The sequence below is a fragment of the Pseudopipra pipra genome, chromosome 3, assembly GCF_036250125.1.
Source record: "Pseudopipra pipra isolate bDixPip1 chromosome 3, bDixPip1.hap1, whole genome shotgun sequence".
Lineage (NCBI taxonomy): Eukaryota > Metazoa > Chordata > Aves > Passeriformes > Pipridae > Pseudopipra > Pseudopipra pipra.
In genome coordinates, this window is record NC_087551.1 from 61,841,861 (window position 1) to 61,854,920 (window position 13,060).

The 13,060-nt window shown below is 36.9% G+C and overlaps 1 protein-coding gene across 21 annotated transcripts in view; it reads left to right on the forward strand.

Moving 5' to 3' along the window:
* PTPRK (protein tyrosine phosphatase receptor type K) overlaps positions 1-13,060 on the forward strand; it is a 397,365-nt gene that overhangs the window by 164,929 nt on the left and 219,376 nt on the right. For all 21 annotated transcript variants that reach the window (XM_064649552.1, XM_064649534.1, XM_064649536.1 and 18 more), the window contains one exon: positions 11,752-11,833. In XM_064649552.1, the coding sequence (XP_064505622.1) occupies positions 11,752-11,833 (82 nt within the window). The remainder of the gene's footprint in view (positions 1-11,751; positions 11,834-13,060) is intronic.

Consider the following 13,060-nt stretch of genomic DNA (forward strand, 5'->3'; position numbering starts at 1 on the left):
CTGGTGGGACAGTGGCCCTGCCCCCCTGCTGGAAAAAAGGGCAGCTTAAATATAGGTTTTGACTTTTCTGTGATTGCCAGTGGGACAATCTCTAATAACTTACCATGACTTACAATAATAAACAATGAGCCTTGAGAGCAGAGGTTGTAAAATGTGTTTGTTTTGGGATTGAAATTTATCTTCAGAAGGTTACTAGCAAGGACATCTTTCTTTCTTATCTGCTTATTGTAGATGAAAATTGTAATTTTATGTGGTAAAAGGTTACTATTCATCTATGAAATCTTTTTCTACCATTTAATAATCCATCTATTAGAAAATTATTTTATAGGCACATTAAAAACGTGTGTTTCAAATTAAAAGAAGCTATGGTAGGTTTGCTCTTCTGGTTATAAACCCCAAGCTGTTTCAAGAATTGTAATTGCTTGGTTGTCCATAGCTATTTTTCTGAATAATTTAAAAAACAAGTTGGTGCTTTATCCTGAAAAAGTTCAAAGGATGTGATTATGAATGGTTCTTGGTTATTTCTGTCTTTCAAGAGGCAATATTCATTTTGGCAGTATTTTTGTCTTCCTTTATCTGTGGAGAAAAATGATACATTTCTGTGCGGTACCAGAGACAGAAGCACTACTTGTCTTAGTAGCCAAAATTGCTGAAATAACTTATGTGGTACACCTATAGAAGAAACAAAGATCTGCTCAGTATTAATCTTAAATACTTAAAAAATAAAAATGGATTTGTTTTGAGAACAGAGAGACCTTTTTCCCTTGGATTTGGATTCATCATTCTTTTGTTTGACTTTTCATTTTAGTTTGTTTGTTCAAAGGCTAGTTGATGTAGCAAATTGATCAACAGCAGAAAGGTAGGAGGGAAAACGACTAATAAGATATATTATTAGATATATTCAAGGGTTTTAAGGAGGACAGAGGAAGTTCTTTGCCCCCAAGTCTCTGTCTTGTTAATTTTTGTCTTAGTGAGATGTGCCTGACTTGACATGTCAGTAACTTGTCTTCTCTGATTTGATCCAGTTTCATTTGTTGAGCTATATCAACTATAGCATCTATAGATATAGAATATAAGCTGAATAGCTTTAGCTTTCTGCTCCAAATAAATTGAAGAAACTACAGATTCTGTATTTAATTTTTTTATTATTAATGATATAATTTCTGAAAGCTCTAAAAATATCCCAGAAAAACATATTTGGAGAATCCCTTCTGAGTTAATATAACATATTGGCCTTGGCCAGTGGTGGGGTAAACTAGATCTGTATCATTCCTGACTGATGTTTACCTAATCAGTATCACAGATTCCACAGCTTTTACTTTTGGTGCTTCATCTTTACTACCTATTTCTGATGTAGAAGCACTTGGAAAAAGAAGTATTTCACTATCACAATCTCAAATGCAAGTTTCTGCTTTAAGTAGAAAATTAGGGAATTAATCTGACATGTCTGATTTCATTAAGCAAGACATGTAATATTGCATATAACCAAGTAGTAGTGACAGTTTAAATGGTTTCAATGTTCCTGCTCTAATGTTTTCAGAAGTAGGAAGATAATTTGCAGAGAGACTTGTTGAAATTGAATCTGAGTATCTGGAGGTCTGGCATATCTGGTATGTCTAGAGGCTTTTTCAAGGTCTTTCTCTTTGTGGTCTTGCTAGGTAGCCTCACTGAACGCAAAATCACCAAAACCTGGTCCCAAGTGTACACCCTAGACATGACCTGTACAAGGATGTCAGGTAATATACTTTGAAAGATTCAGTTAGGGATTTTTGTTTGGCTGGTTTTTTGGGGTGGTTTTTGGTTTGGGGATTAGGTTTTTTTTTACTTCACAAAATTAAATTTCATGAGAAAAATCCATGGATATCATTGTGTATCTATGGAGATGTATTCTATCTTTTTTTTTTTTTTTAAGGTGTATCAATTTATGAAGACAGAAGCACAACTTTAACCTCTTCTTCAGGTTTTCATTTTCAATGCATCATGCTCTTGAGAAACAACTGGTTTTTTTGCCTTTTCATTCACAAATGTGGCTTTGATAGACTTTACTGTCACTTTACCAACCATGAGCAGTTAATTTCTTCCAACTGTGGTAGGAACAGAAAAAAGGAGTTGAACCAGTTGTTAGGCATGGCTTGAGGTTGTTCTAGCCTAACCCAATGTGGAAATTATGCTACTTACAGTAAAGTAAAGGTGTAGCCTGTCAAACTGATTTGTTCAAAACTACTATGAAGCAATGAAGTCCTGGTTAGCAAAATTGAACTGCATTCCATTGCTTCACTGTGACAAAAGCCATTTTATACTTGATTTGTTTGCTGTAATCTGCTTCTGGAGAACTTGCATGTGCTGCCTCCTCCATACAATTGTTCCACCTGTAAGTTAAGGTCCTATGATTAGCCTTCATAAATATATGGATTTCTTGGGTCTGTAGTCACTGCTGATAAACAAACGATCATCATCAAAAAGGCAGTAACAACTGCCCACCTAAACTTCTGGTTCATTAAATCAAAACACAGAAAAGCTTTGAGCTGCAAAACAATCAAACAAGAAAGTATAAAACAGAGCATACAAGATAATTTAGGAGTTACCATATCAGTCAGCTCCATAATGCAGGGCAGCATGATCATTTAGGCTTGTATTCTCACATGAAAACAAATAGGAATTAACAGATTTTGAGCTTTGGGTTTTAAAAAACTTGCTTATTCACATTGAGCATTTGGCAACGAAGTCTCTGTGAGCCCACCCTCAAGTGCAGACAATGGGGCAAGATTGCCCTGCCCTCTGGAAAAGTCTCTGCTTCTCCATGGTTATGGATAACATTTGTCATGGCTAAAAATGGTTGCTGGAGAACCTTTCATAGCTCAAAACTTTGTTGATAGATGATATTGCATTTTTATTAGGTACTAGTGGAAGGGGATAGCAAATCTTTCCAGGTGACTTATACAAATATTACTTCCATTGTCCCACAGATGGTTCATAGGCAGGAATTATAGTAAAAGGGGCAGGTATTAGTCAATGGCTGGCATATTGGCAGAATTTATGTAGTAAATATTAATGATTGCAAAGTGCATACATGAAACCTTTCAATTTACACTTCCTAATGAGAAAGGGATGATATGCAATCCAAACTACAGTGTGTGTTTGGTCCTGTCACACTGTTTCTGTCCTCACTCTCTCTTTGGGTTTTTATATACTTTGATGAGATCCCCATGACGCTTCTCTTCTCTGGGCTGATCAGTCCCAGCTGTCTCACCTTTCCTTATCTGAGGGATGCTGCCATCTCTTCATCATCTTTCTGGCCCTTCACTCAGTGGCTCTCTTCACTGTGTCCACGTTTCTCTTGTACTGAGGAGCTCAGTGCTCCAGGTGTGGCCTCACCAGTGCTGGATGGAAGGATCAGCTCCTTTGATCTGCTGGCAACACTTTAATGCAGCCCAGGATACCATTTGGTCTTCTTTGCCACAAGGTCACAATGCAGGTTCATGTTGAACTTGGTATTTACCATGGCATCTATGTCCTTTTCTGCCGACTACTTTTCAGCTATGTGGCCCCCCGAATATGCTGGCTAATGCAGATATTACTTCAAGAGATAATGGGTATGATTACCAAGAGTGTTCAAATGTGTCAGTAATTTGACTGGGAATATATATGGTTTGAGACAGAGCATATTTACAAAACAAATAAATAAAATTTTTTCCACATAATAGGGAATTCCCAAAGGTCACTGAAAGTCAAAAAGGACTGACCTCTGCCCTAGATTTGAAAAAACAGCATCATGCCAGGCTTGTATTGCTGCATTTTCAAGTAGCTAGCGATGTTCAAAAGGACTGCTTCTGCGCTACTGGAAAGTGTTTTCTTAAGGTTTTGGTATAGCACAAAAATAAGCAAAGTATTAAGTATTTCATATTGATCCTTAACTTCTCTTATGGCTACTTTCCCCATTTTAGCTTTTAAATGTCATGACTTACAATGCTATTAATGTCTTTGTTGCTCATGGTTAAAAGTCATGCCTTTGTGTGCAGTGTTACTGTTATTTTTAAATCTCAATCATTTAAGAACTTTCACACTTAAATAAATGTTTTGGTGTATTGAAGATCTGGTGTTTATGGGCTGTGTAAGAATGTTTTTTCTTCAAGTTCTTCAGTCAGTCAAGAGCAGGGTGGGTTTTTATAAGACTGTAAGTGTTCCCACATGATAAACTACTGCAGCTCCAAAGCCAGAGCAGCTGTAACTCATCCATGTATACTGCTTCATCCAGACATTTTCTAGGCAGGAGTCTAGAAACATTTGGCATAAGCAACTTATGAGAAGTAAGCAAAGATAAGTTCAGGGAATTTTTTTTCCCAGCGTTCTTTACTAACACAGTGTTTTCCAGGGTCTCTGAGTCTAATTTCTGGCTCTTCCTGCCACTGGATAACTGTGTCATTTCAAAGGCTTATTATGCTTCATATTAATAATGTGTTTTCCTGGAACATGTATCTTGTTTGTGGAGGTAAAACATTGTTATTATCTTTCCTCATTTTTATATTGTTTGGCTCACTGAAAGTTATTTCTTAAATGTAAAGAGACAATTTCTGTATTGTGGTGTGAGTTGGTTGGTTTTTTTTTTCCTCCTTTTTTCGCCTGGGGATTGGGTGGGTAGGTGGCTAGGTGGCTTGACTTACAACTAATAAATTCGCTGAAGGATTAGCCTTTAGGAGCCTTTGGAGGCATGTTTTGTGTGATTCCTCACCAGAGAGCAGGAACTGAGATGAATCTTGCTGGTGTAGGTATCCCTATGTTAAGGGGAGCTGGAGTATAACTTGAGGGTGTGAATGTCAAGGCTCCTTGTAGGTGACTGTAAGATGCTCAAAGAATCTGAGGTGACCAGCTCAGCTGGTAAGGATACTATTGAGCAGATAACCTTATATCCTTTGGTTTTCAATATCAGGAGGTGTGTTTTTGAGGAAAAAAGAAGTGATAGGGTGTTAGCTGACTTGGCAGACTTGAGATCCCAAAGTTTTCACCCAAGTGTTTGATTTGCTGTGCTGGAAGTTATCCTGGGTCCTGTCAGCAGCAAAGGCTGCCTCACAGTACTACTTAAGCATTCAAATGGAAGTAATTATGTTTTCATGAATTCTAAATTAGTTCAGCAAAATTATTTGTAACTTTCACAAGGGAAATGCTTTTTGTCAACAAAATTTTTATATGTTAGATAAGATTTCTTTAGCTGTCCCTTTCTTTCAGCTAGCTTCCATTAAGTGTTTCTTTTGTAACATGACACTGTTTTCACGTTTATATTAATTTTTAGTTTCTTGGTAATTAAAACCTTTGATTTAGTGTTTTAAAATGCCTTTAACACTGTAAAAGCACTGGATTGGGCTAGAGGCTTGTCAGTGAATAGGATTGGTTACTGTTTTATGTATAACTGGTCTTGCTGTTCATGGCTTTTCATCTACAGAAAATTATTTTACTACAAAAAAACTTGCTTCTATATGCCGTTTAATCTTAATCATTTTAGCGTAAGTAGTAGGTTCAAGTATATCTGTAGTCACCCTACTGTGCTTTTACAAAACTGAAAATTAACCAACAAAAGAGATGTGTATGAAGTAGAAAAAAATTAATATGTTTTCTTTTTATATTCTTAGGAAAGCCTTTAAAGGTTTGTATCTGGGGAGGTTGATATAACTCACACCTAAAGAAGTTAGTTAATATAGCTCCCCTTCTTCCTTTGATGTTAAGTAATTCATTTGTTTTATTCACAAATTGAATAAAAATTATGTAGGAAGTGCCAAAAATCGAAATGCACATAATCTGGATTATGTGCACTAGAATTGCACGAAATTTCCAGTAATTCTCTAGTTGAAGTTTGGTTGGGGTTTTTTTGTGTGTATTTTGTTCAGTTGGTGAGGGGGTTTTTGTTTGTTTTTTGTTGGGATTTTTTTGTGTGTGTTGTACTGTGCTTTTACTGTGGTTTATCACAGACATGATGCCTTCTATTTGCATACAGCTCTCTAATACATCTTTCCACCAAGCATTGGAATTCACCCATCTACAAGTTTGATTTCAGGTAATTAAGCTAGTAGAAGCCCTACTATGCAGGAACAAAAATTATGTTACAAGTTGAATGCTGTGTGGAAACTACAATATCTAATTTTTTCCTTTTTAAAATTTTTTTTATTTCCATCACAAATTCTTCTTCACCTCTCTCTAATGCAATGTATTAGAGTCTAGCAGGAAAAATTAGTCAATGAAACACTACATTTCTGTTGTAACTAAACCTTTTAGTACTAATTTTTGTCTAATTGATGTTAGCTTTATATACATGATGGTGTGACAGGACTGCTGTCAAAACTGTGGGAGATTCTGCCTCCTTCACTACCGTGAGTAGCCAGAAAACTAGTCAAATGGAGAAAGGACAAGGAAGGTCTTAAACTGTACTGAAAGTATCCTGCTCGGTGGTGGTGGTGGTATATCGCTTACAAGAAAACAGCTTTTACAGAACTTAGGAAGAAATGTGTTCCTAAAGGTAGGCTTTGGGCTGCAAAGTTGTTTTCCCTCTTTCCTGACTACGATTGTACTTAATGGAGTAGGTATGCTTTGGGAGTCCTTATTTTGATCAGTGCCTCAAATGAGCTAATAATGGTGCTGATACCTAAATTTTTGGATCCTGACAAGAGTTAAAAATTCAGTGAGGCCAGTCCTTAAAAAGTACCTTTTTTATATTCCTGCAAGTTGGGCTTAGCCTTCATTGTGATTACAGGATGCATTGTTAGGGCTGTGAAGGAATGTGAAGGTTTGAGTATTTCTTAACAACTAAACCTGCGTAGGAGTCTCTCCTGTAATAATTGCTACTTCTCCCATTGCATTCAAATACTGTTGAGTACTTAAGTTGTTCAAAACATTTATTTCTGAAATATTAGATGAATAGTGATTTTCATCATCTGCATTTTAAAGCTGGGGTCTGAAAAGTACATGGATGATAGACCCAGAGCAAAGGAATAATATCACTTTAAAGAATGCATGGGTTGAGGTATGTAGAAAGTATAGTTGAGGGAGGTTTAGTCCAACTGTAACTATCATTAGGCCTAGATGGCTTGATGTGGAGAAGGCAATAATTGTTTTGATATTGTTTTGGGTTAGGGCACATGTGGTGGCGAATAGTGTGGAGAGGGCACCTATGCAGAGGCATAAGGTAAGGGCATTTTGGTTGTTACAGAATATGGAGTGAGTGTGGATGAGTAAGAAAATTTTGGCTACTACTATGGTGCTGGAGTGAAGTTGGGCAGATAGTGGGGTGGGATCTTCTATGGCAACTGTAGTCATGGGTGGAGGCCAAATCGAGCAGATTTGCCTGTGGCGGCTAAAATGAGGCCTAGAAGGGGGAGTAGCAGAGTCTGGTTTGTGGAGGAGGACTGTTGAATTTCTCAGATATTTATTGTGGAGGCTAGTCATGCTATACAGAGAATAAATCCGATATCTCCAACATGTTGTAGAGTATGGGTTGAAATACAACAGCATTGGCTTCTGCTTGGCCATGTCATCATCCAGTTAGAGGGAATTATATGATCCTGACTCCCTCTCAGCCAATAAATAATATTGGAATATTATAAGGAATAATATATGAGGAATATATTGTTGGTGATGGTTAATATTAGTATAGCAATGAGGAAGGTTAGGAGGTGGGAGAAGAATTTTGTGATATGGGGTTCTGAGACTATATATATATATCACATCTCTCATTTTTTTTTATTTTATTCTATATTGCACATCATCCACCTAATTTTCATCTTAGAGTCCTTTAGGGGTTGACAAACATATAGCTAAGGGTGATGTGCTTGATAGAGTCTAGTTAGGTTTCCAAATGCCCCTCTACACAAGCTTGTAGTGAAGCTAAGATGCCATTTCTATGATATACTTCCATAGATACATAATTGTTTAGGAGGAAAAAGAGAAAGTAGAAATAAATTGTCAAGATGTCTTGAAGTAGTCACCAAGGCATCCTATGGAAATTTATGCCCTTCAGCATGTTCATATGGGACCAGAGTGGATGCCAGAGAACAGTGCAAAGACAAGTTTGTTGGTGAAAGCTACTTTGGAATAGCAAGGACAGTATGTAATTGTGAAGTCCTGTGGAAGGACCATCACAGTATCTCCAACTGTGAGTGATTGAGCAATAAAATAACAGGCACATTTTAGTGTAGATAATGAGATATAAAGTAATGCACACTGCATAAAATCATTGTGGGGTTCATAAAAATGTCAGCATAGAGCCCAGTGATGGTGAAAAAAAAGGAAATGAAGTGTTAAGAATGGTTAAAAAAGTCAGTATAAATTAGATAACGATATTGTGCTGTTGTATAAATTATGACTCACCCATATTTTGGTTACTGTGTGCCAGCTCTGCTCTCATTATCTTCAAAGAATATAGTGCAGTTAGAAAGAGCTTTAGAGAGAAGGATGAGTATAATCAAATGGCTCTTATATGAGATTGAACAATCTGGGACTGTTCAAATTTGAGGCAAAATTACTTGGGGATGTATAATAGAGGTCTACAAAGTTGTGAATAATATAGAAGGGTGACTGGGATCAGTTTGTCAGATTTAGGTCATTGAAGGAAGTCTGTACAAACCAGACAAATGGAAATGTCTCAATGCTGTCATGGATCTTTCCAAATGATACTGTGTTCACTAAGAGCTTGCATGGTTTTAGGGAGAAAATGGCTCAATATATGGACAAGAGATACATTGGGAATCTCTAAATATGTAGGAGTACATCCAGTTCAGGGAGTTCTGACACTAGATCTTCATTTGCATGTGAATGTAGGCACTTCATAAACACGGATATGCAATTTTATTTGGAGAATTAAATAATATTTGAGTATCACCTTGGAACTGTGTAGAAAATTCAGGGATCAAATCTAATTCCTTTGAGTAGCATTTGAACTACCTGAATGATTCAGCGTTTCCCTTTCTCATTCATTGTGGCAACACTGGTACAAATGAGACAGGATAGCTGTCTCTACCGCCCCGCTCTGTGCCAGCCCAATTCATCCTGTGGAAACGATCTCTCTCTCTCTCTCCTTTCCGTTAAAGGAAGTGAGCATCTCTCAGAAGTGCACTAGATGAGCATGCAATTAAATTGTAATAAGTGGAAGGACATTTATAGTTGCACAGACAACTAATGCTTTCTGGCTAGAGTGATAATCTGAATTATTTTTCAGCTAAAATGAAAGTGTTGAAGCCATTCTTTCTAGGACTGTAAACTGAACAGCAGTGCAGATGAAGTGCAGGATTCACTCCCAAAGCACTAGTGTCTTATTAGGATAAGCCTGCTCTGGTGAAAGGAATAGCTCAACAATCTGTTTTTTCTCAAGCAGTGTATGCTTATCTGAGGAAAAGAACAACCCCAGGTTCTGGTCTAACTTGTCAGCATTTAAAATTGCTTTTTATAGGTTTTCTCCCATATATGCAATTCCCCTTTTCTACTTCCAATTTTAAATGTGAACAGATGTTATTAAATTAAAACCAGATAATAATTTTTTTTGAGCTGTGCCTTTTGTTATATTGTGTCTATAATTATGAATGTTTCATGGTTGTATTTATACCAATTATGAATGGAAATAATAATAATTTAGTACTGCGTACATGAAATCTCAGCTCTCTAATATCTATCTTTTTAATTATTGCATTTTTCTTTTGCTTATCTTGTAAACATTATACCTTATAACTTTTCATAGACTTTGCCTTTCCATATTTCTTCATGTTTTCTGTTTTGTTGTGTTGTGGGATTTTGTTTGTTTGTTTGTTTGTTTGTTTTTCCCATGGATCTCCTTGATTTAATCTTACCAATTCCTGTGAATTTCTCCTTTTTTGATAACTTCCTACTCTTGGTAGGTGGAGATTACTTACATTAATCTTGTAGAGGTAGAAAACCCCAAGTAAATTAATTCCCAGCTGTGTTCCAGGGTAAGTTTCTCTTCTGTGACGCCCAGTGTAGGAAGGTATCAACATACAGGAGAAGGACACACTTACATAGGCCAAGCTTCCTTGGGAACTGGATCTAAGTTACTTCCAAATAAATTACTAACAACCCAGTTAGAGTGAGATGTAAATTTAGTCCAGTTCTTAACATTGATGCTCAAATTTCTTAACTGGACTTTGAGAAACAATGTGCTTTTGGAGTTTGTGTACGTTATAGAACTGTATTGTATTGTAAAGAAACTTGTCTGCCAGAAGAAATTTAGATATAATGTTTATATCTTACTGAGTTGTCTTCCACATCATGTAACCATTTAAATAAAAATATGATTAATCTATATTAATATTGATACTCCTTACTGGGAACAAGTGCCAGCTCTCTGAAGATGTCTGAGGAGTGAGTGGACACTGTCAAATAGTGCTTTGGTCAGAGAGGTCACTGGACAAGGGGCGTTGTGAAAGTAGGACCCTGAGGCACTAAATTAATTTCCATCAAGCTGTTTTTGGCCAAAGCAGGAGGAAGAGGCAGCGAATGAAGTGGGTTTTGCAACTTAATTGCATTTGGGTGCAAATAAAATAAAAAGGAAAAAAAAGAAAGGGGTTAGAAATGCAGTCTTCAGGGGAACTTCTGGAGAAATTGGAAGAGGATTGTAGTCCAGTGCTGTCAAAATATATGTGCCCCAAAGACTTCCTCTTTCTGCAGTCAAAGCACAAGTTTGGGAATGCTGTGAACCACATCATTAACATGTCCATAACCACCTTTCCTTAGAAGTTTTCCTTGTTTTTCCCTGTTTGAGGTTTTGAAATTATCTCTGGGTATAAATAGACCACCTGGGATCCCTGCCTCCTGTGGTGGGGAGACAAATTGCACTTCGCGTCTGGATGGGATGTAAAGGTGAGGAAATTCAGTGAGTGGAACATAAGGACATGGAAGTGTACCTGATGCAGTGTACAGAGTCAAGTTGCATAAATTTCAGGTATCTTGCTGAAGAGGGTATTTTTGTGAATGAGTGGTCCGCAAGGAACTCTGGAGGTTAACAGGAGCTGCTTGCTCCAAGGACTCTCTTGAGACTGAAGTGGTCATTTCTGTCAGTTGGTAATGTTTTGGTACTTCTATAGCAAAATCCAGTTCCAGTCTCTGGAGCCATCCAAGAGCAATTCTTTGTTGTTACTGCCCATTTGAAGTGGATCAAGATGCTGGGTGTGAAAATAGTCTTCTCTTTTTCTTCATGCACAGAAATTTCCACATTATCTTGCAAGAATGAAGAATGAAGTTAACAACTATTACATAAATCTCATGCTACAGCTGTTCTTTTTGTTGCCACTGGGGAGTGCCGCACTATTTCTGTGCTGCTGTATGTTTCCCTGTGCAACTGCTCTGCAGAAGGTTACAGGAGACTGTGGACTATATTGGGACCCCCAACAAGAATGATAAAATTTTTTTTAAAGTTGGTTGATCCGTTGTGTGCTGATATCGAACCTGTTTCAAAGTAATGGCATATTTTTTAGAATTGAATCATGTTTGTACTTTTAACTGAGTGAAAGCAGTATGCCATTAATTGAGGTAATAAACATGTTTTTCTGGTGTGCTATGAGCAGCAAATCCAAAGCAAGTCATGTATATGAATAGTATGGAACTGCAATACATTGAGTAATAAATATTCCATTCAGTTGTCAAACCTGATAGGAACTTCAACTAAATGAAAAAGGCAATGTGTCTTATATCTACACGCTTGCCACTGGGGGAATTCTGTAGAAATGAGTGTTGTAAACATTTTTTCTTTCATTTTGACAGGTAATATTTGAAGCTGAAGTCTCAGATGGGAGAAAGGGCTACATTGCCATTGATGACATCCAGGTCCTGAGTTACCCTTGTGGTAAGTAATGATTAAGAGCTGCATTTTTCTCTGTCTTTTCAGGACATATTTGATATTGTTGTGGCCTGCTCAGTTTTCATCACTTGATCACTGATGTTCTTTAGTGATTTGTCTGGGTGAAATCTTTTTCTGCCAGAGGTAAATTATACAGGGATAAAAAAGCAGGAATTCTTCAGTGTCTTTTTAGTCATACTGTAGTTGCTGTGCATAATCAAAATGGGTTTTAATGTTAATATGTGTACTCACTGTTAAAGAAAACTGAATTGGCAGATGTTTGTAGGAGGTTTATCAGATTTCATGCCATTTTTCTTTTTTCTCTTTTTTTTTATTCTAAACAGGCACAATAGATTTAAAAAAAAAAAAGAAAGTAAAAGGGCTATTGAACTACAGAGGGATTGCATTCTGTTTATTTTTTTTTTGTGGACAGACTTCAGACATTTGTTTTCGCCTTTTCCTTCTTAATCCTGGGGAATAATTACACACATGCAAACACAAATTGTGATAATGAGAATCTTCTACAAATAAAAAGTTGTAGGAAGAAATTGTTACTGTGCATTTCTGACACTTGTTGTCAATTCTTTTTGGCAATTTGGTTCTGTTCAACTCTTTTGATCTTCCCCTAGACATGCCTGTTCTAAAATGTGATTTCATTGTAATGTACCACATGGCTGATAATTTAATTGCTTTCTGAAATGATCAAGATATCACAATACCCTACCCCAACTTTGCAAAACAATGTCAGATAATAAAGTTGCAATGGCAACCTCATATCTTGTTTTCTTCTACCCCAAACCTTTTAAAATCATAGCTCCCAGCGGCTACCAAGCTTACAGGGTATTTGAGTGAGTTACCTTTTTATATTTCAGCCAGCCCAGCTATCTGATGTCTGTACTCAGCAAAGCTCTGCTTGGATTCAGTATCTGCCTTTCTTTCTACCTCTCCCCCCCACTCCTATGTGTTTTTTTTAAGTGCCAAAACAAAACGTACAGCCATACCAGCAGATTATCAGCATGTTACAGTATTCAGATAAGCTCTTTTTTGTTACTGCTGTTTAAACCCTCTTCGTTCCAATTTAATGGTTTATTTTCCTGTGTATTGTGGGATTTTTTTTTATTTTTTTTTTTTTAGTAAGCACAAAGAAATAACAGTTCAGCTGCTGTTTTCTGTAGTAGGTCTTGAGAGAGGGATGGGCAAGCTATGCAGTGTACCCATTCCTCAAATGTGTCT